The 26,168-nt window shown below is 46.7% G+C and overlaps 1 protein-coding gene across 3 annotated transcripts; it reads left to right on the plus strand.

Moving 5' to 3' along the window:
- Window positions 1-5,660: 5,660 nt before the first annotated feature.
- RALB (RAS like proto-oncogene B) lies at window positions 5,661-25,503 on the plus strand. 3 transcript variants are annotated; one of them, XM_069982432.1, is made up of 6 exons: window positions 5,661-5,774; window positions 14,966-14,997; window positions 17,701-17,870; window positions 20,538-20,746; window positions 21,722-21,899; window positions 23,426-25,503. In XM_069982432.1, the coding sequence occupies exons 3-6, from the start codon at window positions 17,757-17,759 to the stop codon at window positions 23,543-23,545; spliced, it is 621 nt and encodes a 206-aa protein (XP_069838533.1). In that variant the 5' UTR covers window positions 5,661-5,774; window positions 14,966-14,997; window positions 17,701-17,756; the 3' UTR covers window positions 23,546-25,503. The 3 variants fall into 3 exon arrangements, with proteins under 3 accessions (XP_069838533.1, XP_069838531.1, XP_069838532.1); XM_069982430.1 differs by lacking the exon at window positions 14,966-14,997 and having other exon boundaries at window positions 5,662-5,774; XM_069982431.1 differs by lacking the exons at window positions 5,661-5,774; window positions 14,966-14,997 and adding an exon at window positions 11,493-11,597.
- Window positions 25,504-26,168: the final 665 nt, after the last annotated feature.

A 26,168-nucleotide genomic window follows, 5' to 3' on the forward strand; every position in this document is an offset into this window, starting at 1 on the left:
ACCGTCTGAGAAAATAAAGAATCTAATACAACCACAAAAGACTTCAAGCTGTCATTGATGTTAGAGGGGGCAACACAAACATTAAGAACAGGGGTATGTAAACTTTTGATCAGGGTCATTTGGATGTTTTTGGTTGTCATTATGACAGTAGTTATAAATGGCTTCACCCAACCACTAACCATAAGTGGGAAAAAAGTTTTTGTGTTATCATTTATACTCTATGAAAAAAGGTCATGAAAGCAAAAATTCTTCCGGGGTATGTAAGCTTTTTAGTACAACTGTATCTGCAGGAAAAGATTGAGCAGAAAATGAAGAATGAGATGGCGGCCCCCACGCAGTGCCCCCTGGCACTGGACATCTGCCCTTGTCAGAGCACCTTGAAAAACTATCTAAAAATAAACAGGCGGCCCTCTTCATCCTACGTCAGGGGCAACACGGGGATCTCGTGAGGCCACCGCCTCCACCTTTCTTCTCAAGCGCTGGGGTCACACCCCTCTTTGACAAGAGACAAAATAAATCTCTGTTAAGCCGAAGGCTCCACTTAAATCTCTCCAGTTTTTTTTTTTTATATTTAAGCTTTTTCCCTGGAATTCCATTAAAAGCTTTTATTAAAATGCTAATTCCCAGAGCACAGAAACAAAGCCTTTGTCAACGGCAAACCCAAGAGTCTCTAAAGAGGAGATTTAAGTATTGGACTCTTGACCATGGTATCCGCAGAGCCGGATTCATACTTAATATCACCACTTACTAATGGATTTTAACCCAAAATTTTTAATTATTTTTTTTCTGTGTTTTAGTTTAAATTAGGTTGAGAGATGTGAAAAAGAGATGTGAAAAAGCAAAGATCTTCAATTAAAAAAATAAAATAAAAAAATTTCCAAAAGAAACTTTGTTCCCTCGAGAGTGACTTATTAAAGGGGATCTGAAAATTCATAAGGTGCTGGGCCCTGCGCGAGATTTCCCTAACAAAAGCTTTATAATTGGCCCACGCAGCTGCTATTAAACCACTGATTCTTTCTAAGGGGATTTGTGATTCAGAGGGTCGGCTCTCAGATTGCGATCTTTGTAGAGTTTCTGAGTCCCGGATAATATAAGGTCTCGGGAAGTGCTGGTCGGCAATGAATAAGCAGCTGTCCATCACAGTTATGTTCAACCTGAACCGTCCCCAGGACTTCACCCGCAGACCCTGGACTGAAAACTAATAATTATAACATGAAAATTAAATAACTAAATAAGCACAACGATTACAGGGCGATCCTCGCATCTATGTATTAAGTCATCAGCCTTCACAAGAAGCTGACCTGTGTGCTCCACAGTTTATACTTTAGATGGATTTTGTTTTATACTTAACACATGATTTTTTGATTCCATTATTCTTCCCAGTAAAAGAAGAGACAAAAGAAAGAGATAACTGGTAGCTAAATTACCACAGCCTCAGCTGAATAATACATTAAACTTGTCTGCACTAGAAGTAAATAATGAATGATTCTTCCTCAATATATTTTATAAATTAGATAACAAATAGGATAATTATTAAAAGAAAAAAAAAGAGAATCTGGAGTCTTTGCATAATGTTTGTAAAAAAATATTCTAAAAGTTAATGTAATTTGTCACCCGGTTGGTGTTTTGTTTTTATTTTTACAGCAGCTTGGTATGTGTTTTTTTTTGGATTATAGGCAAACTTTACACGTTTTTAAGCTGAATTAACTCTCTACTACAATTTTAACCTGTTGTTCTGACATGTTATAAAAGTATGAACTTGGAGGAAGGGGTATGGGGGGGAGCAGAAATCATTAATTAAAGTAGTCTTCCAGTTTCATATATATAAAATTAAACAGCTGTATAAATGTAAGTTTTTACAACACAATAAATCCCCCCTCCTCTTTGTGTATCAATTCCTTACTCTTTTCAAGATCTTTGTTTGCGGTCAATGAATGAGAACACTCTTGTTTGCATTCAAAGGCAGCAATCAATGTCCATAGTTAGTCCTGACAATGCTCTGTGAGCTAAACACATCAGCAACCGAAATACACAGCTTTTTGGGAGTTTGCTACAATGTATCAGTCTAGAGTCTAGGCTGTTTAGCACCCAGAGCATTATCTAGCCTGGACAGAACGCTCAGCTGTAAGCAGGGATACTTATAACTAGAGATGAGCGAACCAGGTTCGAGTCGATCCGAACCCGAGCGTTCGGTATTTGATTAGCGGGGGCTGCTGAACTTGGATAAAGCTCTAAGGTTGTCTGGAAAACATGGATACAGCCAATGACTATATCCATGATTTCCACATAGCCTTAGGGCTTTATCCAAGTTCAGCAGCCACCGCTAATCAAATGCCGAAAATTCGGGTTCGGATGGACTCCAGCATGCTCCAGGTTCACTCATCTCTACTCAGTGGCGGTCTTTGGCACCAAGCTCCCCAAGCGATTGCTTGGGGCCCCCATCACCAAGGGGGGCCCCCACGCCCCGCTCTTGTGCTCAAGGAATGGTTTTCCCTGCGGTCACAAGTGGCAGCTTTGTCCTTGTGGTGACATCACTGGAGCATCGGCGCCAGGACAAGGGGAGTGCGGCCTCTTGTGATTGCAGGGAAAACCCTTCCTGCGGCCACAAGAGTGAAGAGAAGAGGAGACGCCCGGACCCAGGTGAGTATAAGTGTTTGTTTTATTGTGTTATATACTATATGGGAGGGGGAGGACACAGGGGTCTGTTTAACTGGGGGAGCGCACATCGGGGGTCTATATCAATGGGGGGAGCACACAGGGGGGGCTATATAACAGGGGGAGCACACAGGGGGGCTATAGACTACTGGGGCTTCACAGAGGGGTCTATATACTACTGGGGGCAGCACACAGGGGGTCTATATACTACTTGGGGCAGCAGAATGGGGTCTATATACAACTTGGAGAGCACACAGGAGGTCTATATCCAAGTGGGGGAGCACACAGGGGGGCTATATACTACTGGGGGAGCACACAGGGGTCTATATACTACTGGTGGGGCACACAGGGGGTCTATATACTACTGGGGGAACATACAGTGGGTCTATATACTACTTGTGAGGCACACAGGTGGTCTATATATAACTGGGGGAGCACACAGGGGTCTGTATACTACTGGGGCAGCACACAAGGGGTCTATATAATACTGGTGGGGCACACAGGGGGTCTAAATACTACTGGGGGAATCACACAGGGGGTTTATATACTACTGGAGGAGCACACAGGGGTCTATATCCAAGTGGGGGAGCACACAGGAGGTCTATATCCAAGTGGGGGAGCACACAGGGGGGCTAAATACCCCTGAGGGAGCACACAGGGGGCCTATATTCTAGTGGGGGAGCACACAGGGGGTATATACAACTGGGGGCAGCACACAGGGGGTCTATATACAACTGGGGCAGCACACAGGAGGTCTATATACTTCTGAGGGAGCACACGGGGGGCTATATATAACTGGGGAAACACACAGGGGTCTATATACTACTGGGGGAAGCAAACAAGGGGTATATACTACTGGGGTCAGGACACAAGGGGTATATACTATTGGGGGCAACACACAGCGGTCTATTGTTTTGAAAAGCGTGTCGAGGGGGGGCCCCAGACATAACTTCGCTTGGGGCCCCAGAAATGCCAAGACCGCCCCTGTGTCTACTTATAACCCCTGGCAAAATTTATTCCCCCCCACACACACATAGAAGACATAACCAGCTTCATTTCAAAATCCCAAATTTGACACTAAAGTTTAATGTAAATCTTTTAAGATTTCGATACAAGTGATGGTTCACCTATTGGGACCATGTTTCCCATGAATGAGCCCAGGGCACAGCTCGGTAAGATCTGTAGGTTCCATTTTACCTGCAGAATCATTGATGTTTTTAGCCTTGTGCTGGTTCCACAATTCATGAGAGACAAGTGATGAAGCAGAGTGTTCTATTATTACACATTGTTTGGAGACATATCTGGGATTTATGGATTTGCTATAAAGTAATACAGCCATGGTGTCCTCTAGGTGTGGGAGGTCCAAAATTTTTGCTGGGGTTCTATGCAAAGGTTTCAGCCTCTAATATTAATAAAAGTGATTTGCTATAGTTATTTATAACATGAATATCCCATGAAGTATCATGGGGCACACAGCAGGACCATATGTACCAATACTGTAAGGGAAGTGCCTAGGGCAGCAGGTGGGTGGTACACGCTGTTGGTAAGAAAAAAATAATGGATGCTCCTGACCCTTTCCTCTGCAAAATATAACTTTTTTTTTCTGTCCACTGCTCCACCAATCAGTGTAGCCTGCTCTGCCATCACACAGCTGCACCACTACCAAGGAACGCCACCTCACTTCTCTCTGTCAGATCCAAACAGCTTCCATTTCTTGTCTAAGAGCCCTATTCCACCGGAATTGCTCGTTCGCAAATCATTCACATTGAATAAGACATCGTTCGGTCGTTCGCAATAGATACGAACGCAATAGCAAATAAATAGCGAAGATAAACGATCGCAATTACGATCATAAGTAACGATTATCGTTCCATGGAAATGAGTGAACGTTTTCAGGTCTTTCGCAATAGCGGTCTTTTGAGATCGTTAATCGTTAACGATTATGCAAACGATAATCGTCTGGTGGAATAGGGCCCTAATGGTGGTTTTACACGGAGCGATAATTCGCCCAATCGCACGATTAACGATTTTGAATGAACGATTTTTTTTTTATAACGATCGGCGTTTACACAGAACGATACATCGTACGGAATATTCGTTTTGCAATCGCTTAAGCCTATCTCACACATAGGGGAAATCGTTGAAAGAATGTTTACACATTGTATGTTCTGTAACCTGAGTGTCCTCACTATGGGGGTGTCACATGTGCACAGTGTTTGGGGGGCTCTGTATTTTCTGTAACCTGAGTGTCCTCACTATGGGGGTGTCACATGTGCTTGGGGGGCTCTGTATGTTCTGTAACCTGAGTGTCCTCACTATGGGGGTATCACATGTGTTTGGGGGGCTCTGTATGTTCTGTAACCTGAGTGTCCTCACTATGGGGGTGTCACATGTGCACGGTGTTTGGGGGGTGCTCTGTATATAACCTTCGCTCTTGTCCGTATTTTCGTTCCCTCTTCCTGTATGGGATTCGGCGGCGGTGGCGGCAGGAAGCCTTCTCTTTCCTGAGGGTGATGAGGATTGTTTTCCTGCCTGTGCCGGACACGACGGCCCCCATCATGGTGTCACAGATCATCAATAAGAGCTAAAGAATAAATTATTAAACAGGGGAAATCCACCTCAGCTAGAAGAGCAGCACAGAGGATTACAGGAATCACCTCAGGTATCACATGATGTCAGTGTCTATTCCTGACTACTCACAGCTCAGGGTTGTGTTTAGTCTGATCGTCTGTGAGGTGAACAGCTTGGACTAATGACTGACACAGTCTACCTGCCCTGATACATTGTAACAAGCCCATCCGTGCCATAACTACCTATCACCTCTGCAATGACCACCCCTTTCGGCTGTTTCTGGGGTCTGGATGTAGCAGAGCTGTGTTTGCTCAGTCCTTGCTCCGGACCCACACGTAATATACGAGGAGAAATAGCCTCACAAGCCGCTCTACCAGTGCGCATGCTCCAGCAGTAGGCGAGGTTTGTCCCCTCTGCCGCCTCGTAGCTTCGACTTGTGGAGAATTGTCCCAGCCGAGGAGCCGTAGCGGCTGCAGGAAGCGGGGCCGCGCCCGGAGAGCAGGAGACTGAGACAGGAGCCGGGGAGCGGCGGAGAGGAGACACCGGAGGTGAGGAGCCCGGGACAGACATGTATACCGCCATAGCCTCCAAACTGTCCTGCTCTATACTGTGCCTCCTCCTCCCAGCCTCTCATCTGTCCACGTCCACGGCCTCCATACTATTCTCCTCTATACTGCCTTTCTCCCTCTTCTGGCTCTATACTATCCTCCCTGCCCTGGACTCTATACTGCCCCCCTCCTGGTCTCTATACTGCCCCCCTCCTGGTCTCTATACTGCCCCCCTCCTGGTCTCTATACTGCCCTCCCCCTGGACTCTATACTGCCCTCCTCCCTCCTCCTGGTCTCTATACTGCCCTCCCCCTGGACTATATACTGCCCTCCTCCCTCCTCCTGGTCTCTATATTGCCCTCCTCCTGGTCTCTATACTGCCCTCCTCCTGGTCTCTATACTGCCCTCCTCCTGGTCTCTATACTGCCCTCCCCCTGGACTATATACTGCCCTCCTCCCTCCTCCTGGTCTCTATATTGCCCTCCTCCTGGTCTCTATACTGCCCTCCTCCTGGTCTCTATACTGCCCTCCTCCTGGTCTCTATACTGTCCCCCTCCCCCTGGACTCTATACTGCCCTCCTCCTGGTCTCTGTACTGCCCTCCTCCTGGTCTCTATACTGTCCCCCTCCCCCTGGACTCTATACTGTCCTCCTCCCTCCTCCTGGTCTCTATATTGCCCTCCTCCTGGTCTCTATACTGCCCTCCTCCTGGTCTCTGTACTGCCCTCCTCCTGGTCTCTATACTGTCCCCCTCCCCCTGGACTCTATACTGCCCTCCTCCTGGTCTCTATACTGTCCCCCTCCCCCTGGACTCTATACTGCCCTCCTCCTGGTCTCTATACTGTCCCCCTCCCCCTGGACTCTATACTGCCCTCCTCCTGGTCTCTATACTGCCCTCCTCCTGGTCTCTATACTGCCCTCCTCCTGGTCTCTATACTGCCCTCCTCCTGGTCTCTATACTGCCCTCCCCCTGGACTCTATACTGCCCTCCTCCTGGTCTCTATACTGTCCCCCTCCCCCTGGACTCTATACTGCCCTCCTCCTGGTCTCTATACTGCCCTCCTCCTGGTCTCTATACTGTCCCCCTCCCCCTGGACTCTATACTGCCCTCCTCCTGGTCTCTATACTGCCCTCCTCCTGGTCTCTATACTGCCCTCCTCCTGGTCTCTATACTGCCCTCCTCCTGCACTCTATACTGTCCCCCTCCCTTTGCACTCTATACTGTCCCCCTCCCTCTGCACTCTATACTGTCCCCCTCCCTCTGGACACTATACTATCACTTTTTCTCCCTCCCCCTGGACTCTATACTGTCCCATTCCTGCCCGGTTCTCTATACTATCCCCCTCCCTGCATCGAGCTCCATACTGCCTCCCTCCCTCCCATGGACTCTATACTATCCACCTCTCTTCCCAGGTCTCTATACTATCCCCCTTTCTGGCCTGGTGTCTATACTGCCCTTTTGCTGGACTCTATACTGTCCCCCTCCCTCCCCCTGGACTCTATACCTTCCTCTTCCCTCCCCCTGGACTCTATACCGTCCCCCTCCACATTGCCCCCCCCCCCCCCCTATTGGCCTCCATACTGTCCTGCCTCTTTTCCCCCAACCCCAGCACCTCTATAGTGTATGTTCCACCCGTGAGTTATTTATGTAGATGCTGGATCAGCATTTCACTTCTTACATTAGAATTTGCCGTCTTGTTGGTGAATTCTTGGTGGGCGGAGAATGTTCAGGATCCTCCCAGTTCTGTATTGGGGGGGTGTATGTGACACCAGGCCCCTGAGAGCCTCAGCTGCTTGTATCTATGCACTATGTGACACCGTCTCCAACAACTGTAAAAACTACAATTCCCAGCATGCTGCAGGAGAGTAGAACATAAGCTGAATACAGATTGGGGTATTGGATGGGGTTCACTTTGGCCCCTGTGTTGGACCTCCTTAGTGCAGCCGTCTGCTAATTCTGAAGGAGCCCCCATGTCTGAAGGTGTCAAATGGTGGGACCAAGACCCCCAACTCCTGAAGACCCTCCCCAGCCATTCTCCCTCCTCCATTAGGTCATTCTGTACATCTGCCATCTCCTAGATCTAGAACCTTCTATCAGATGGGCAGATTTTGAGTTGTCCCTCCTGAGATCTTGCTTCCCCTGCTCCGGGGTTCATTGTTGGTGGCTTTACACCCCTGCTGCAGCCTCTTGGCATTGGGCACAGTAATCTCAGTGTCGTGCAGCTGCTTGGCTGTGGATATGATGGGATCCTGGTGACGGTCACCCCTCCTGCCTCTGGTGGATGTCTGTGCACATGGTGGGGCTGCATGCTGAGCTCTTGGTTGCAGATATGACCAGATTAGAAGAAATATAGAGCCCCCCCCACCCCAGACTCTGTTTCTTTCCCTCGTCTTGGAGGACTCCTGAAGGGCAGTCACACAGCTGGGTGACTCACGGTGCGCCCGGCGCCTGCATGCAGCTACGCCAGTGACTGTGCGGCTCTACCAGCTGACACTGCATCATATCAGGGAAGACATCCCATCTGATGGTACGGCATGATCCTCCGGAGTATTGTTATCTCAAACCATTGGGATGTACAGCCCATTCTGACCTTAGAGGTGATGAGCAATGGTGGTGTTGTAGTTTCACTGACCGCTGATCTACCAATCTCACAATCTCTGTTCTTGTCACTGACACATTGTTGCAAACTCCCAGCTCAGAAAATGTGACCAATAATGTGTCCCATTCACTGACAGCGAGCAGAGATCTTGCAAATACCGAGGAATTAGAATGCAAAGTAGATGAGAAAGTTACAGAACTTTTTATGATTCCACTTTATTTACATAGGACTGCTAGATCCTTGTAATGTCAGCGCGGAGCCCGGATCCACCCACACAGCAATACAGATGCTAAATAAAGATAGTGTATTAATAATATGGAGACACTCCCTGCCACCTCCCTCACTTATTCCTGGGGAGAGATAAGTCGGAGAGCTCTGTATGTGGACGTCTATTAGTCACCCCCCTGGCTGCCCGGGTGCGGGATGGAAGGTCATATTTGGTGGTTTTGTCTGTGTTTGTGATTCATATGCGGCTTCTATAGGATATGGTCAGTAGAGGGGAAGGCAGCTCTGGAGCGTTAACGTTTGTGGCTGGTGGTCTCTTCTGTGCGCTGGTTCTATATTGGCGTACGTTCACACTGAGGAATCCAAGAGGAAAGTTTTCTGCTTGAAATTTCCTCCTCTTCGGCTCTGGTGGAATGAATGCAGAATACGAGCAGAAAGTCAAAGCCCCAATGACTTCTGTGGGATTTCTCTAGCGGAATCATGTCAATTCTTTGGATGGAAAGCGGATCCACACCGAAACATTCCGTGCGTGAATTCTGCCATGTCACCAGCAGAGCGGAAACTCCATTGAACACAATGGAACATTGCTGTGTACATATTTTACAGGCAGAATTTCAAGCGGAATACGTATAAAATTAAGGGCCCTCTTATTCAGCTGGGAGTTTTTTTTTCTCCCTTGAGGCCCCATATGTGCGGTGGGCGAGAAGTGAAACTGGTTTTATTAGCCAAAAATGTACCTAGAACTAATGCCTCTCCCAACCTTAGGGCTGTGTTCACATGACACGTGTATGGCCCTCTTATTCTGCGGGTGAGCTGTGGGTCCACTTTAGGGTCGCCCCAGCCACATATAGTAGGATGTGGTTTATTTCCCACATGACCTGGAGGCTTCGGATAGGGATTGTTGTAAGATGTGACACTGAAATCCCCCAAATCCAACACTTAGGAAAGGCCCTGATGGTGTGTCCGTAAACTGTTGGTTATTTTTTTTTTTTTTTTTTTTTTTTTACGTGATGCGTAACATTCCCGTAATTTAGTCCCTCTGTGGATGGAACTGACATCATGTGCAGATCCTGTGACTTACGTGACAAGTCACATCCAGGACACATAAGTGGTGAATCTGGAAGATTCCTGGATAGATCGGGGTCTATGACGGCCGCCCTGTCTGCACTGTGTAGTGTGTCCCTTGTAGTTTGCTGCGGCACAGAGCCTGTTGGTCCTGGGCTGATGGTGGTGGATGGCTCCAGAGAAGGCATTGTATGGGTCTGCACTGACTCTGTACTGTGGATTGGTCCGGACCCCTCGTCTGTTTGAGGTTCTGATCAGAGTTTATAGTAAGACCCCAGATCTGGCTGCAAACCAAGTCTCATCCCCTCCCCGTCAGCATAGGTCGCATCGCTCCTCAGTGACGTGCGTCCTGCTGGAGAAGTCACTGCTGGGTCTTGTGAAACTTTTGGAAAACCAGACCCCCCCCCCCCCCCCCCCCCCAATATAACTCAGTGACCCAGAGCAGAGCAGTACGTAAGACCCTCCGGCCAGCACAGATGGGGACAGGGGAGGCCCATCTATGGAGAAGGGAAAAGCAGGAAAGTCTTGTGTCTTATCATAGCAGTAAGCACTGAGCCAACATCTGCCTTCCCTGATACATTGCAGCAAACCCTCAGAATGGGGGACTTGTACTGATCATACAGAATTGTTTAGAATGGTTATTTCAGAGGAGCGGCTGATATCAGTCACATAGGATGTAATAGGAGGTTATATCAGTGCTGCAGCGTTATAAGAAGAGCGGCTGATATCAGTCACATATGTAATAAGAGCATATATCAGTACTGGAGCGTTATAAGAGGAGCGGCTGATATCAGTCACATATGGTGTTATGTCTGGAGGTTATATCAGTACTGGAGCGTTATAAGAGGAGTGGCTGATATCAGTCACATCGGATGTAATAGGAGGTTATATCAGTACTGGAGCGTTATAAGAGGAGCGGCTGATATCAGTCACATATGATGTAATAGGAGGTTATATCAGTGCTGGAGCGTTATAAGAGCAGCGGCTGATATCAGTCACATATGATGTAATAGGAGGATATATCAGTACTGGAGCGTTATGAGAGGGGCGGCTGATATCAGTCACATATGGTGTAATATCCAGAGGTTATATCAGTACTGGAGCGTTATAAGAGGAGCCTTTGATATCAGGGGTTGGCCCTGGAGTCATTGTCCCATTGATTGACACTACATTTGGCTTCTTGTGGCTGATAACAGGGATCAGTAGCTAGCAGTTACCTGCACAGTGAATAGCGGAGTGCCCCCTGTATCAGTGATAGTCACACATGATTCATTCGTCCCGTGGGGCATTTATAGAAGCGGCAGTAAAGTAAATGAGAGGTGTTGTCCATTAGTCAGAGGCTTTGGTGACTACACACAGATGTGTCCATCATAAATGCGGGCAGCGTGCCATCGGCAGGTGAGTGATGCCATCTCTTCTTCCTTGGCACTGGTTTCTATTGATTTGAATTCTGAGTTTGCTTTGTGATCGTTGATGATGTGATTATTGTAGGAAGTTTTCCCGTCCTGGCAGCCATGTTGGATGATGTATCAGGCGCCGGTGCTGGGTCTGCTGTGCGGGTCACACTACATTTTGGTTATAGTGCAGAGCAGTGTCACTATTTGTAGAGTTCATCTTCCTGCGTCTGCGTCACGTATTCTCATCATTTATACTCCTGTCACACGCCGGCACGGAGTGGGGGCTGGGAGCACATCCCTTCCTGACCCTTAGTAAGACAGCTGCGGCTCCTCTCTCCACTCATACAAACTCTGTGACGTCCACAGATGCCAGAAAACTTCTCGGTTTATAATTCCACTCATTTATATATCCAGAGAAATCCATTATTCTTGCTGTGGCCCTGTGCCAGGAGGCGAATATTCCTACTACAAGCTTCGGCTGCCCAGCCTGGCTCCACTTTCAATGAAGTACACAGCGCTGAAAGCATCTCGTGTAGGGTAAGGAGCTTCTCATATCCTGGTGACTGACACCATCTCTGTGGGGGGGAGGTTATCACTCAGTGGGGACGTAAGAGAATGTAGGGTAAAAACATAGTGATAGATACTGTGTGGGGGCTCATATGCCGTATGGGGCACTGCCGAGGCCTCCTCTTCTGTATGGGGCGCTGCCGAGGCCTCCTCTTCTGTATGGGGCGCTGCCGAGGCCTCCTCTTCTGTATGGGGCGCTGCCGAGGCCTCCTCTTCTGTATGGGGCGCTGCCGAGGCCTCCTCTTCTGTATGGGGCGCTGCCGAGGCCTCCTCTTCTGTATGGGGCGCTGCCGAGGCCTCCTCTTCTGTATGGGGCGCTGCCGAGGCCTCCTCTTCTGTATGGGGCGCTGCCGAGGCCTCCTCTTCTGTATGGGGCGCTGCCGAGGCCTCCTCTTCTGTATGGCCCATAGACTTGGGTGATATATACTATAACGCTAAAATAAATATCCACTTCATGAGGCTGCGATAAGGAACTCCCACACTTGTTACTGACTTGTTGCTATAGTGTATTTTTGCTGGTTCCATAAAGGGTTAAGTCTTCAGTAACAGTCCCGTGATAATGCAACCCTGCCTGGCCACGTTGTCACCCTACATGTTTATTTTCCATTGTGACATGTCGGCGGTGACTACTTCCCACATGTTCTGCTTTTTCTTTCTTTTTTGGAGAAGTCCAGACTCCCATCCCACAGGTGGAAATGAAAAGCTGCAGCTATAAAGTCATTTATCAGTGATGAACACCACAAATCCCTAAAATACCAACAACGGGAAGCAGTGGGGTCACTGGGTACATACATTACTGATCCTGAGTTACATCCTGTATTATACTCCAGATCTGCACTCCCTATTCTGCTGGTGAGGTCACTGTGTACATACATAACATTACTGATCCTGTACTGATCCTGAGTTACATCCTGTATTATACTCCAGAGCTGCACTCACTATTCTGCTGGTGGGGTCACTGTGTGCATACATTACATTACTGATCCTGTACTGATCCTGAGTTGCATCCTGTATTATACTCCAGAGCTGCACTCACTATTCTGCTGGTGGGGTCACTGTGTACATACATTACTGATCCTGTACTGATCCTGAGTTACATCCTGTATTATACTGCAGAGCTGCACTCACTATTCTGCTGGTGGGGTCACTGTGTACATACATTACTAATCCTTAGTTACATCCTGTATTATACTCCAGAGCTGCACTCACTATTCTGCTGGTGGGGTCACTGTCTGCATACATTACATTACTGATCCTGAGGAACATCCTGTATTATACTCCAGAGCTGCACTCACTATTCTGCTGGTGGGGTCACTGTGTGCATACATTACATTACTGATCCTGAGTTACATCCTGTATTATACTCCAGAGCTGCACTCACTATTCTGCTGGTGGGGTCACTGTGTGCATATATTACTGATCCTGAGTTACATCCTGTATTATACCCCAGAGCTGCACTCACTATTCTGCTGGTGGGGTCACTGTGTGCATACATTACATTACTGATCCTGAGTTACATCCTGTATTATTGTTTTTGGGGGTGAGAGGTAGAATCTGCTGTATATAATCTTTATGGTTCTTATTACTGGGCCTCCTGATCCCTGTAGTAAGATTGATGGGGGGTGCTGGTGATGTGTAAGTGTCTACGCTGGGGGTGGTGACCCTGTGTGCCGAATTCTGCGAGCTCATCTGTGCGGATGCTTGGAAGGGAAGTTTACACTATATCCATGAAGGAAGAACAATAGCAGGAAGCACAACCCCTCCTGTGTGAGATATTAAAGGAACAGTAATCCGAAAGTGATCTGCTTATAACTTCTGGAGGTTATATCAGTACTGGAGCGTTATAAGAGGAGCGGCTGATATCAGTCACATAGGATGTAATAGGAGGTTATATCAGTGCTGGAGCGTTATAAGAGGAGCGGCTGATATCAGTCACATATGATGTAATAGGAGGTTATATCAGTACTGGAGCGTTATATGAGGAGCCGCTGATATCAGTCACATAGGATGTAATGTCTGGAGGTTATATCAGTGCTGGAGCGTTATAAGAGGAGCGGCTGATATCAGTCACATAGGATGTAATAGGAGGATATATCAGTACTGGAGCGTTATAAGAGGAGCGGCTCATATCAGTCACATATAATGTAATAGGAGGTTATATCAGTACTGGAGCGTTATAAGAGGAGCGGCTGATATCAGTCACATATGATGTAATAGGAGGTTATATCAGTACTGGAGCGTTATAAGAGGAGCGGCTGATATCAGTCACATAGGATGTAATAGGAGGTTATATCAGTACTGGAGCGTTATAAGAGGAGCGGCTGATATCAGTCACATATGATGTAATAGGAGGTTATATCAGTACTGGAGCGTTATATGAGGAGCCGCTGATATCAGTCACATAGGATGTAATGTCTGGAGGTTATATCAGTGCTGGAGCGTTATAAGAGGAGCGGCTGATATCAGTCACATAGGATGTAATAGGAGGATATATCAGTACTGGAGCGTTATAAGAGGAGCGGCTGATATCAGTCACATATAATGTAATAGGAGGTTATATCAGTACTGGAGCGTTATAAGAGGAGCGGCTGATATCAGTCACATATGATGTAATAGGAGGTTATATCAGTACTGGAGCGTTATAAGAGGAGCGGCTGATATCAGTCACATATGATGTAATAGGAGGTTATATCAGTGCTGGAGCGTTATAAGAGGAGCGGCTGATATCAGTCACATATGATGTAATAGGAGGTTATATCAGTGCTGGAGCGTTATAAGAGGAGTGCTGGAGCGTTATAAGAGGAGCGGCTGATATCAGTCACATAGGATGTAATAGGAGGTTATATCAGTACTGGAGCGTTATAAGAGGAGCGGCTGATATCAGTCACATAGGATGTAATAGGAGGTTATATCAGTGCTGGAGCGTTATAAGAGGAGCGGCTGATATCAGTCACATAGGATGTAATAGGAGGTTATATCAGTACTGGAGCGTTATAAGAGGAGCGGCTGATATCAGTCACATATGATGTAATAGGAGGTTATATCAGTGCTGGAGCGTTATAAGAGGAGCGGCTGATAATAGTCACATAGGATGTAATACAAGGTTTCTGTACTCAGTCACTTCTTGTATTATTGAACACTACAGTCCCATTTCTCCTTGCTGCAGTTGCTGATAACATGGAGTGATGGATTATATAAATGTCTTATAGCCAGCGTCTCCCGTCCCTGGACTGGCTGATAACGGGGAGTTAAAGCTTTGTGTTCCTGTAGGGTTTAGGATATAGCTGTGTTGTGTTGGTTGTTATCGCTCTCACCACTCTCCGTCTGTTTCTCTTTAGAAGTCCTGACCACAGAGCTTCCCCAGTCATCGGTGGGTCACCGCTCCTCTTGGCTCGTGTAGCCGCCATATTGGTTATTACCCAACTATTATATTTTTTAAACAAGTATGAAGAAGAACTGAATAAATAATTTTACAGCACAAGAAAGTGAGACGTATGTACATATATAGTGTATGTACGGTTGGTGTACGGCCCCTCCTCTTGTTCAGGCTCCTCCTCCTCTTTAGTTTCTGAAGAACTGACGAGGCTGTAAATGAGCTGCAGTTTTAAGCAGGGAGAAACACATCATTGATACTGGGGTCCAGACCAGGGCTGTAGAGTCGGCGTTTTGGCTGGAGTCGGAGCTAGTTGTGGCTGGAGTCGTAAATAAAATGTACCGATTCCAGCTTTAAAAAATCTTTAAAAAATGTAGAATTGAATTTTGATATGAATTTTACAAGTTTTGCTCATGAATACGTATTATGAGCAACATTCTAACAGGACACTGGCCCTATTATATAAGGGTGGTCGGGGAAATATATCAGTAACAGGACACTGGCCCTATTACATAAGGGGGCTCAGGGAAAAGTTATCAGTCGCTATTTGGCAGCTTGTTTCTGAGCTGGAAGAGTCCATTGTGTGGGGGGAGATCTGTGCTGTTCTCTTCCTGGATGCTGGATGACTGTATATGAGCAGCAGTGTAATATGGAGATATCCTGTGTAATATAGAGGAGGAGGAGAAGACATAAGTAGTGTAGCAGTAACTTCTGTCCTCAGTGTGGGGTTTTCTCTCTGGGAGAAGATTGTGTGTTTTTCTTCAGTGTTCTATGGCTGCAGCAGGCTGTGTGTGTGTGTGTGCATGCGTGTGCTATGACTGCAGCAGGCTGTGTGTGTATGCTATGGCTGCAGCAGGCTGTGTATGTACTATGGCTGCAGCAGGCTGTGTGTGTGTGTGTGTGTGTGTGTGTGTGTGTGGTGTGCGCTATGGCTGCAGCAGGCTGTGTGTGTGTGCTATGCCTGAAGCAGGCTGTGTGTGTGTGTATGCTATTGTGTGCCCCCACAGTGACCTTCTATATCACCATGTGTGACCCCTCTCTATATCACTATGTGTGACCCCTCTCTATATCACTATGTGTGACCCCTCTATATATCACTATGTGTGACCCCTCTCTATATCACTATGTGTGACCCCCTGTATATCACTATGGATGACCTCTATATAACAGGGATCTGGCATTGTTAGCAGTATTTCTTTAAGTATGGAGAATATTTAGTTAGAAACATAGAAGATTGTCAGCAGGAAAGGACCACCTGCTCCTTCTATTCTAGTTGTGAGTAGTTCAGGACATGGAGGCTGGAGACTGGCTGCATCCACTGCACACACAGGAGAAGCTGCTGTATATACAGTATTCCTTTATTCCCTCAGAAGTCGCCCCAGGATCATGTAGGACATTAGGGAGAAGCTGCTGAGCCAGTGTGATAGATAACTCCCCTGGTATATGACCGGCCATTTATGAAGGAGCAGGAGTCAGAGTCGGTCCTGATAAAATTCAGGAGTTGGAGTTGGAGCTGCGGCTTACCGACTCCACAGCCCTGGTCCAGACTGCCTTCTCTTTCCCAGATCACCAGGCCAATAACCAGCCGTTATTCCTGGCTCGGGGCTGCCTGTCCGCCGTACTGATAGATGACTGCAGAAACCTCCGAGGACGATAAGAGGATATAGCTGTGACTGATTAATAACATATAATCCATGTTCTGAGGTGGTCAGGAGCGGCGCGCTGCACCAGGATCTAGTCCCTGGCTCTCTGGAGTAAACATGGAAAGTTTCTGGCAGCGTTTTCAGGAATTCGGCCGCACACTTCAGCTGTCGGGATTTACAATAGTCTGAACATTAAACAAAATTATTGGCTCCAGAAAAGACTGCACTAAATGTTAGCGAGGGGCCCAGAGGGTGAAGCCCCCTGTCAGCTACCTGCACAGACCCTCACTGCTAATGTCTAATCTCTATAGACAGATGCAACAGTCAGGAATGCATTGGCCGTTAAGTCTCTGCACGTCTTTAGGATGGACTCTCCTTAGGCAGAACTAGTATCCCTCTGACCCACGTCGCTAGGCCTCTCTCTCTCCAGCCAACACCCTGCTCTGCACTGATGAAGGGGCAACAATCCCAAAACAGCTGTCTGACAATGGCCAGGCTTTCCTGTTGGAGAGGTTCTTGGCTTGGTAGAATATTCCCAGTCGTTGTATTATACTTCAGAGCTGCAGTCACTATTCTGCTGGTGGGGTCACTGGGAACATACATTACATTACTGATCCTGAGTTACATCCTGTATTATACTCCAGAGCTGCACTCACTATTCTGCTGGTGGGGTCACTGGGTACATATATTACATTACTGATCCTGAGTTACATCCTGTATTATACTCCAGAGCTGCACTCACTATTCTGCCGGTGGGGTCACTATGTACATACATTACATTACATTACTGATCCTGAGTTACATCCTGTATTATACCCCAGAGCTGCACTCACTGTTCTACTGGTGGGGTCACTGTGTATATACATTACATTACTGATCCTGAGTTACATCCTTTTTGATACTCCAGAGCTGCACTCACTGTTCTACTGGTGGAGTCACTGTGTACATACCGATTAACACTTTCTCATACTGCAGTGTCAGGCCTGTATATTTGTGGGTTGGTGGTGCAGTTTCCATCTCGGTCTCTTGATTGAGAACATGTCTCTTTGTTTTGCAGTTGCTGAGAACAAGCCGCCAGTTGGTGCATGACTGCAGCCGCCAGACCCATCCAAGATGGCCGCCAACAAGAACAAAACTCAGAGTTCCCTGGTCCTACACAAAGTGATTATGGTCGGTAGTGGTGGAGTGGGCAAGTCTGCATTGACACTACAGTTCATGTATGATGAGGTGAGTGATGGCGCACGCTGGTGGACAGAGGGGCTTACATCTAACGTCATCAATTACAATATATGAGTTCTTTTAATTTGACATTAATGTAATAGAAGAACAGTCAGGAAACTGTGGCCGACTATAACGCTGGTGTCCGATCGACAGCTCGGCCTCTGAGCACAGATATAACCGCAGACAACCAGCTCCAGCACCATTGTGTCTAAGTGAACAGAAAGGAGACTCAGTGGGGGCAAAAGAGAAAAAATTGTATCACTGAGCAGCAGGGAAGCATCATTGGTCTGATGGATCCAGATCTCTGCAGAGAAACATGGCCGGTCAGATGGATCCAGAACTCTGCAGAGAAACATGGCTGGTCAGATGGATCCAGATCTCTGCGGAGAAACATGGCCAGTCAGATGGATCCAGATCTCTGCAGAGAAACATGGCCGGTCAGATGGATCCAGAACTCTGCAGAGAAACATGGCTGGTCAGATGGATCCAGATCTCTGTGGAGAAACATGGGCGGTAAGATGGATCCAGATCTCTGTGGAGAAACATGGTCGGTCAGGTGGATCCAGATCTCTGTGGCATCCTGCTGATAGATCACAGAACTTGGTACAAGTGAAATAAATTGATGAGCCCTTCTTGTCAGGTTCTGGTAGGGGTAACCCATGGCAGCGGTTTCCTTTATAGCAGGACAATGCACCATCCATAAAGGTTATATAGTCATGCATCGGTCCTCGGAACATCTCAGTGACTTCTCGTTCCTCCCCAGATCTTAATCCTATAGACATCCCTGGGATGAGGTAGAATGGACTGTACAGAGTAGGTTAGGACCATTACATCATGTAGTACAATCTCTGACACAGTAAATTGCTGCAGTTCTTAAAGTGACACTGTCGCCCCCTTTTTGCATTCTGACTCCGCTACACAGGTGTAAAGGGTAAATTTAGCAGTTTTCATACCTTGTTCAAGTAAAAAGTCATCTTTTATCAAGTGCAGATTGTGCTAAGTGGACAGGGCTTCACAACAACAGCACCACTTAGCCCGGCCCACACAATTTCTCTAAAAAAAAATGTGACGTCACAAACCGAAGCAGAGCAGGGCTGGGTGTAATTCCTATGAAGCTACCAGCAGGTGGCGCAGTATATGGAGAATTTACATTGTAATTGGGTTGCTGGCAGGAAGAGGCTCCCCGGCACTAGTCCAACCTGCACAGCTCCCCTAGCCCCCCCAAAGGACCCCCCACACCCACCCATCACACTGGCCACCCTCCCCTAGCCCTCCTGCACCCGTCCATGCTGCTGGCCGCCCTCCCCTAGCCACATTCATGCCCACCCGCACCCGTCCATGTCACCGGCCACCCCACGCACCCGACCATGTCACAACCGCCGCTGCAGTCCATGTGATCGGCCACCCCTGCACCAGTCCATGTCAACGACCACCGCCCCCCCTAGAGGCTAGAGGAGGGCGGCCAGCAGCATGGATGGGGCTATGGGAGGGCGGCCAGCAGCATGGATGGGTGCGGGAGGGCTTAGGGGAGGGTAGACAGTGTGATGGACGGGTGTGGGGGGTCCTTTGGGGGGGCTAGGGGAGCCGGTGCAGGTTGGACTGGTACCGGGGAGCCTCTTCCTGCCACCCGGTGAGTGCACAAGCTGCTATGGATGACTGCAAGCCAATTACAATGTAAATTCTCCATATATTGCGCCCCCTGCTGGTAGCTTCATAGGAATTACACCCAGCCCTGCTCTGGTTCGGTTTGTGACGTCACGTGTTTTTTTTTTTTTTTTTTTTTTTAGAGAAATTGAAGTCTGCATGATCTACTAAAAAAAGCAGTATATGTGCATTTCCCATAATAAGTGTATATTAGGAATTTGTCTAACTTTCCTTATGTAATAACATATTAAAAAATACTTTGGGCCGGACTTCTCCTTTAAGGCCAAAGGACATAACATGACTAGTGGTGTGTTATGTGTGGTGTAATGTACTGCTTCTGGTCACTTATCAGGGATTATTTTTGTTGGAGTTTGTTTTATTTTGCAGAATCTTCTTTTTATTGTTTCTGTGCTCTGAGAGCCGGAACCATTTTATTCAGACGCTTTGTTGGCTTCTTTTTGGTTTGTTGTATTTCTTATTGGTTCAATTTCAGGTCACATATAAAGTGCTGTACACTTTTTCTATCATTTCTTGGGAGGGGTGTTTTGGCGTTTTGTATTTTTGCTATTTACCATGTTTACCGCTCAGCCTGTTATGGTATCGTTTTTCTTTTTCGGCTAGGGCCACACTGCATTTTTCCTGTGCGTTTAAAGTATCTGTTTAAAGGAAAAAAACTGATGTAAAAATGAATGCAGTTGTATGCCGTCCTGCAGCATCAGTTTTCCATTGACATACAAAGTTGTTTTTAATATACACGAAGCCGGTAACCGGCTCTGCATCTGAATATAACCAGAAAGGGTCTGTTTACTGACTGTAAGCAGGGATCTTCTAAAACAGGGATGGGGGAACCTTCAACCCTCCCTCTTTTGCAAAACTACAATTCCCATCATGCCTGGACAGCCAAAGCTTTGGGAACTTAAGTTTTGCAACAGCTGAGGGGGCTGAAGTGAAGACCTGGACGTTTAGTGATCTCGGGATCGATACAAGAGGTTTCCTTGTCTCACACATTACCTTTTGTCTTTCTCTCAGTTTGTGGAGGATTATGAGCCCACCAAGGCCGACAGCTACAGGAAGAAAGTGGTGCTGGACGGAGAGGAGGTGCAGATAGATATACTGGACACAGCCGGCCAGGAGGACTACGCTGCCATACGTGACAACTACTTCCGTAGCGGAGAGGGCTTCCTGCTGGTGTTCTCCATCACAGAGCAAGAATCATTCACCGCCACCAGCGAGTTCAGGTCACAGAATAAACTAGATTTATGTCTACAAATTCAGCACTGACCAGTAATGTTACTATACATGTTTATCTACATAAGCACTGGAGTCTCTTTTTAGACCAGTGAGTGCAGCTCTGAGGTACATTTAAAGAATATAACTCTGGATCAGTAATGTAATGTATGTACACAGTGACCCTATCGGCAGAATAGTGAGTGCAGCTCTGGAGTATAATACAGGATGTAACTTAGGATCAGTAATGTATGTACACAGTCATATATATATATATATATATATATAATGTGCTAATTTAGCCATTACCTGAACTACTCCGCAGAGAGTCTACAATGTGATGCTACAATATTCTAATATATAATGCTATAGGGTGAGGGTTGCTCCAGCGCACATTGGCCGTGCAGGGATTACATTTATCTGGCAATGCGGCATCACTACTATATTTCTGGCTCGGTTGCTTCTTCTGCTGTTGAGGAATTTAGTTTTCTTTGTGAAGACAAGAAGAGACAGGAGTGGTAATACATTGACCTGGAACGTGCCGCAGCCCGCAGCATCAGGGCTTCTCCCCATGTCAGCTGTTTTGTAGCATCGTTAAGGGTAACAAGTTGTGACTGGTGGTAAGAGGGCAGAGACGGGTGAAAGGGACAGTATCGGGGGCATCACTGTGGTGGGTGAATATTTTTTTTAGGACACTCACAGGTCGGGTGCCTATGAGCCTGCCATGATAGAAGTGTTTAGGTGTGAGCTGGGGTGAGTGCTCGCCCTGAGTTATAACCAAGTGTATTATAGGGTTTTTCGGTGTCATGGGAAAAAACTTGACATATATTTCTTCTGGTCGCTGTCTAAACTCTCAAACCCTGACAACTTTTGACGTGTCTTCCTGACCTGTCGTAGTCTTTTTCATGAGAGGTACACTTTAGGCGGCTTCCTGGACAGACCATACACGCTGCTTCTATGTTTATCTCACATTGTCTCCTCTACAGGGAGCAGATCCTGCGTGTGAAGGCGGAAGAAGACAAGATCCCTCTTCTGGTTGTGGGCAACAAGTCTGACCTGGAGGACCGGAGGCAGGTTGCTGTGGACATTGCCCGGAGCAAGGCAGAAGAGTGGGGTGTGCAGTATGTGGAGACATCTGCCAAAACTAGAGCCAATGTAGACAAGGTGAGCACTCCCATTCCCTGCATCATCCCCTCCTAAAAGCCATATTAACTATTGAGGCTCCTGCTTCTGTCATCTGGTCACCTGCAGAGCTTATGGGGCTTAAAGGGATTTCTGCTGCCAGTCCCTCTCTCACTTTTTCCTGGCAATCCTCTTAATAATCTTTCAGATAGTGTTTAACAAGCTTTAGAGGGGTATGTTAAAAAATTCAAGTCTTCTAGTACTAATCAGCTGCTGTATGTCCTGCAGGAAGTGATGTGTTCTTTTCAGTCTGACACGGTGCTCTCTGCTGCCACCTCTGTCCATCTCAGGAACTTTCCAGAGCAGCAGCAAATCCCCATAGAGTTAACTATACTGTTGGCACTAAAGTCAGTGCTTATAGATTTTCTCTTTTCTAATTTGTTCTTAAAAAACCTAATAAAAACATTGAACCAGAAAACCTCTCCTGCTCTCCAGAATGGAAAGAATACACCACTTCCTTCAGGGCATACAGCAGCTGATAAGTACTGGAAGACTTGAGATTTTTTAGTAGAAGTAAATTACAAATCTCTAGCACCAGTTGATTTAAACTTTTTTTGGGGGGGTGAACAACCCCTATTAGGGTTTATTCCACTCAACAATAACAAAAAAGTAAATCCCTAGCTATGGTTTTACGTAAAAACCAAGCACTCTGCAGTGTTTCGGGTGTTTTCTTGGCGACCCCCTGAAGTGCTGAAATCAGCTCTTCTGTCCATCCACTCCATATTCTTTTTCCCCCCCTCCCATTGGAGACGGCTCCCATGAGGTCTCTGTCTCAGCAGTGGGCCTGGTATGAGCAAGCTAAGCTCACCACTGAGGTCAGCGCTGGGGGAAGCTCCTTCTCGGCCATGTCTGCCACGCAGCCTAGCGGTGGGCAGGAACTAAAACACAAGGGGCAGGTACATGTAGGGACAACCAGTGAGGCGCATTGCATCCCGGGAAATATAGTTTCCCAGCTGGCACCATCTTAGATGTAGATGGCTTTTCTTTTTTTTAAAAAAAAAAGATGGCTCAGAGGCATCTACAATTGCAGAGAGAATACTCACGGGGGAGCAGTGAGTAAGAGCTTTTTGGGCTCTCCTGGGCGGAATACCCCTTTGTGGTGTGGCAGTATAGCATTCTGACAAGTGATTAGTGTTCCCCAACCTCTTACACTCGGGCTGTTGCAATAGTACAACTCCCATCATGTCCTGACAATATTGTTGCTAAATTACAATGTTGCAAAACTACAGTTTTCCCATGATGCCCTGACAAAACTTTTAGAAGACTGCAGTGTTTCATAACTTTAATCACAAGTCCCTTATCTCCTGACCGCCACATGGGGGGAGTTGTAGTTTTGCTACTGCTGGATACCTATAGATTAGGTTACACTGAAGTTTATATACTAGCAGAGCCTCCCCCACCACCAAGGCATGCTGGGTAATGTAGTGCTGACAGCATGCAGGTATTATAGACTCCTCTCCTAGATGTCAGTGCATCTTATATTGAGGCTGGTGCTTTTTCTCCCCCAGGTGTTCTTTGACCTCATGCGAGAAATCCGGGCTAAGAAAATGTCCGAGAACAAAGACAAAAATGGGAAGAAAAGCGGCAAAAGCAAGAAGAGCTTCAAACAACGATGTTGTCTACTGTGACCGCCGCGGCAGACGCCACCTGTGAAGGGCTGCAGTGAGCGACTCCCCTGCTCCGAACCCCATTCTCTGATTTATTATTTTTTTTTCTAATGCAACATTTTAGTATTTAATTCATTTAGTGCTATAAAGGACTAAGCAGTGAGACCGGCACCAGACCCTACCACGTGGCAGGGGGAGGGGCGGCCTCGTCTCATCTCCTCCATATATATATAACTCTGGGGATTTACTTTCTCTTTCTATTTTCTTTTTGCCAAAAGAGAACAAGATTTCTTTGTATTATATAAGAAAGTAAACATTTCACTCACAGAAAAGTAAAATCATAGCGGCCGGTTGTTTGTAGAGAAAAGCGCAGAACATATGAGAGCTGCGTCCTGAGCCGTATCTGAGAATGGGCCAAGGTAATTACAAGGTCAGTATTTACCCCGAGACCCAAGAGCGTGAACTACAACTCCTCTTTTCTGTAGGCTGTCACATATCATGTATACGATGGCGACTTCTTTTGCGCCCGGGTAACGCGCCGCTCTTCCTACATTTAGCATTTACTTGTATTTTTGGTTTCAGTTGCCAAATTTTCTCTTGGTGCAATTTTCTCTGCACTTTACAAAAGCCACTAAAAAGTTTTTCACATACGGAGATATGTGGGGAGAGATCCCCCCCCCAGGAGACGATGCATGGACGCATTGTATACACGCTAAATCTAATGTTGGGTAATGTTAATACTACTTTATGTCGGGACGCATCTAGAGCTGCAATCTTAATTCTCCTGGTTCATGCTCAACCTTCACCAGACGTGTTACGTGTTCACATGATAGAATACACATTTTGAGTTTTGTGTTGCATGCTTTTTTTTTTTTTTTTTTTTTTTTTAGTGCTTCGGACTAATAAAATTTTATGGGGCGGTCATATGATGTAGGACTGTTGCAGTGGCTTGATATTTTAATGTCATGACATTGATGATAATGCATCATTGTGGTTCTGCTTGTCACATTGGCTGCTGCACTGGGTTGTGGTAGATGGTGTTTTCCCTCTCCAGCCCAAAAGCAGGGTAGGCCCAACAGAATTCTGAATGCAGCTTTAGATGTGACAGGAGTATAAAGCAATGTAAATCAAGAGCAGTACAAAGTAGAGTTCTTCAAAACTAGGGTGTGAATGCAGCCTTAAAGGGCCAGTCCTGTTCATTGCAAATGATGATGACCTAAAACACAAACTATCTTAGAAAGTACCAGAACTGCCAGTTACCCAACCACAAAGGTTTAGCTGTATGAGATTGGGAACCCCCATTTAAAGCAGAAGTTCCCTTTTTTATTTTTGACTGTTCTTCTCTCTGTGTTTGCCGCAGTTCTGCTCCGTCTTGATGGCATTTGGAGATGACAGTAAACTCTGTTTCTGTCACCATGTATGGGGAGATCAGTATGAGATAAAGGGAGCAAAACTACATCTCCCACAATGCAGCAGGATGTCTATCCTTTTCACGGACCTGTAAGATGTTTGAATAAGATTTTGCCCCTCGTCCCCACATCTCACCCCAAGAACACTAAATGTATAAGTGACCCCAGTGAGAGGTTTGGGGTGACACGTGCCATTATACTAGCAGTATTAAGCCCATCTGTGCCCATAGATATTGTGCCAATCTCTAGAGACTTTATTAATATACAATGTAGCTGAGCTCCTGAGGGTATTTTTGATAGAGATGACTTCTATTGGTGCAGCGTTGGGCCCCTGCTCATGTCGGAGGGGGCCATTGTTGGGAGGGTGACTCGTGTGGCCGCTGTCACGGTGACTGAGCCCGTCCCTCCTTTACATGAAAGCTTTTCCGTTTCCACCCTGTGACATGGCGTCCCGGGATTTTCTATGTGTTTGGGGGGAGGAGGGAATATTCCACTTTTTTTTTTTTTCTCTACCATGCTAATCGCACTGATTTGTATTTCTACTGTATAATAATAAATTGGTACATTTTAGCTTCTGTGTCCTGGTTGTATAATCCTCCGAGAGGTCTGTGTGGGATGGGCCTGCATATATGTACATACGATAGTCTGGGCTGTGTATGATGGATCGGCATATATGTACATACGATAGTCTGGGCTGTGTATGATGGATCACTGTATATGTACATAGTCTGGGTTGTGTGTGATGGGTCAGCATGCATATATATATATATATAATGTATATATGTATGTGTGTGTAATTGTAACAACTTGAGAAACATAAATAACATGTCAGTTTTACCATGGGGAGAACGGTGGAACCCCCCCCCCCCCCCCCCCCCCAATAAATGTGAGCAGAAGTCTGCTTTGAGCGGCTGTCACCTCCTATCCCAGATTCTCCTGACGGTTTATGAACAGGACACCACTTATTGGGGGGTGAGGTCAGGAGATACCTCTTCCCGGCTTTGTTCACAATACATTCTATTTAACATATAGGCTGGCATGCATACAAACGGATGTCTATGATGGCTGCCATAGAATGTCATCCATCACTCAGAGCCCCTGACACCACTGTATAGAATAGAGCAGTCTATTACACTATACCCTGGTGCTATGCGGACATGTAAGGACAGTTTTGCCTCTATCAGACAATGGAGGCCTATGGACACTGTAGGTCCCGTAGCCTACTATGAGTGCTG

Source organism: Dendropsophus ebraccatus, chromosome 9 (genome assembly GCF_027789765.1).
Source record: "Dendropsophus ebraccatus isolate aDenEbr1 chromosome 9, aDenEbr1.pat, whole genome shotgun sequence".
Lineage (NCBI taxonomy): Eukaryota > Metazoa > Chordata > Amphibia > Anura > Hylidae > Dendropsophus > Dendropsophus ebraccatus.

Bases quoted from the DNA above. Each gene is read 5' to 3' on its own strand.
- RALB (XM_069982432.1), top strand. From the start codon at position 17,757: ATGGCCGCCAACAAGAACAAAACTCAGAGTTCCCTGGTCCTACACAAA. The intron at 17,871-20,537 runs GTGAGTGATGGC...TCTTTCTCTCAG, and splicing joins TACAGTTCATGTATGATGAG to TTTGTGGAGGATTATGAGCC. The intron at 21,900-23,425 runs GTGAGCACTCCC...TTTCTCCCCCAG, and splicing joins CTAGAGCCAATGTAGACAAG to GTGTTCTTTGACCTCATGCG.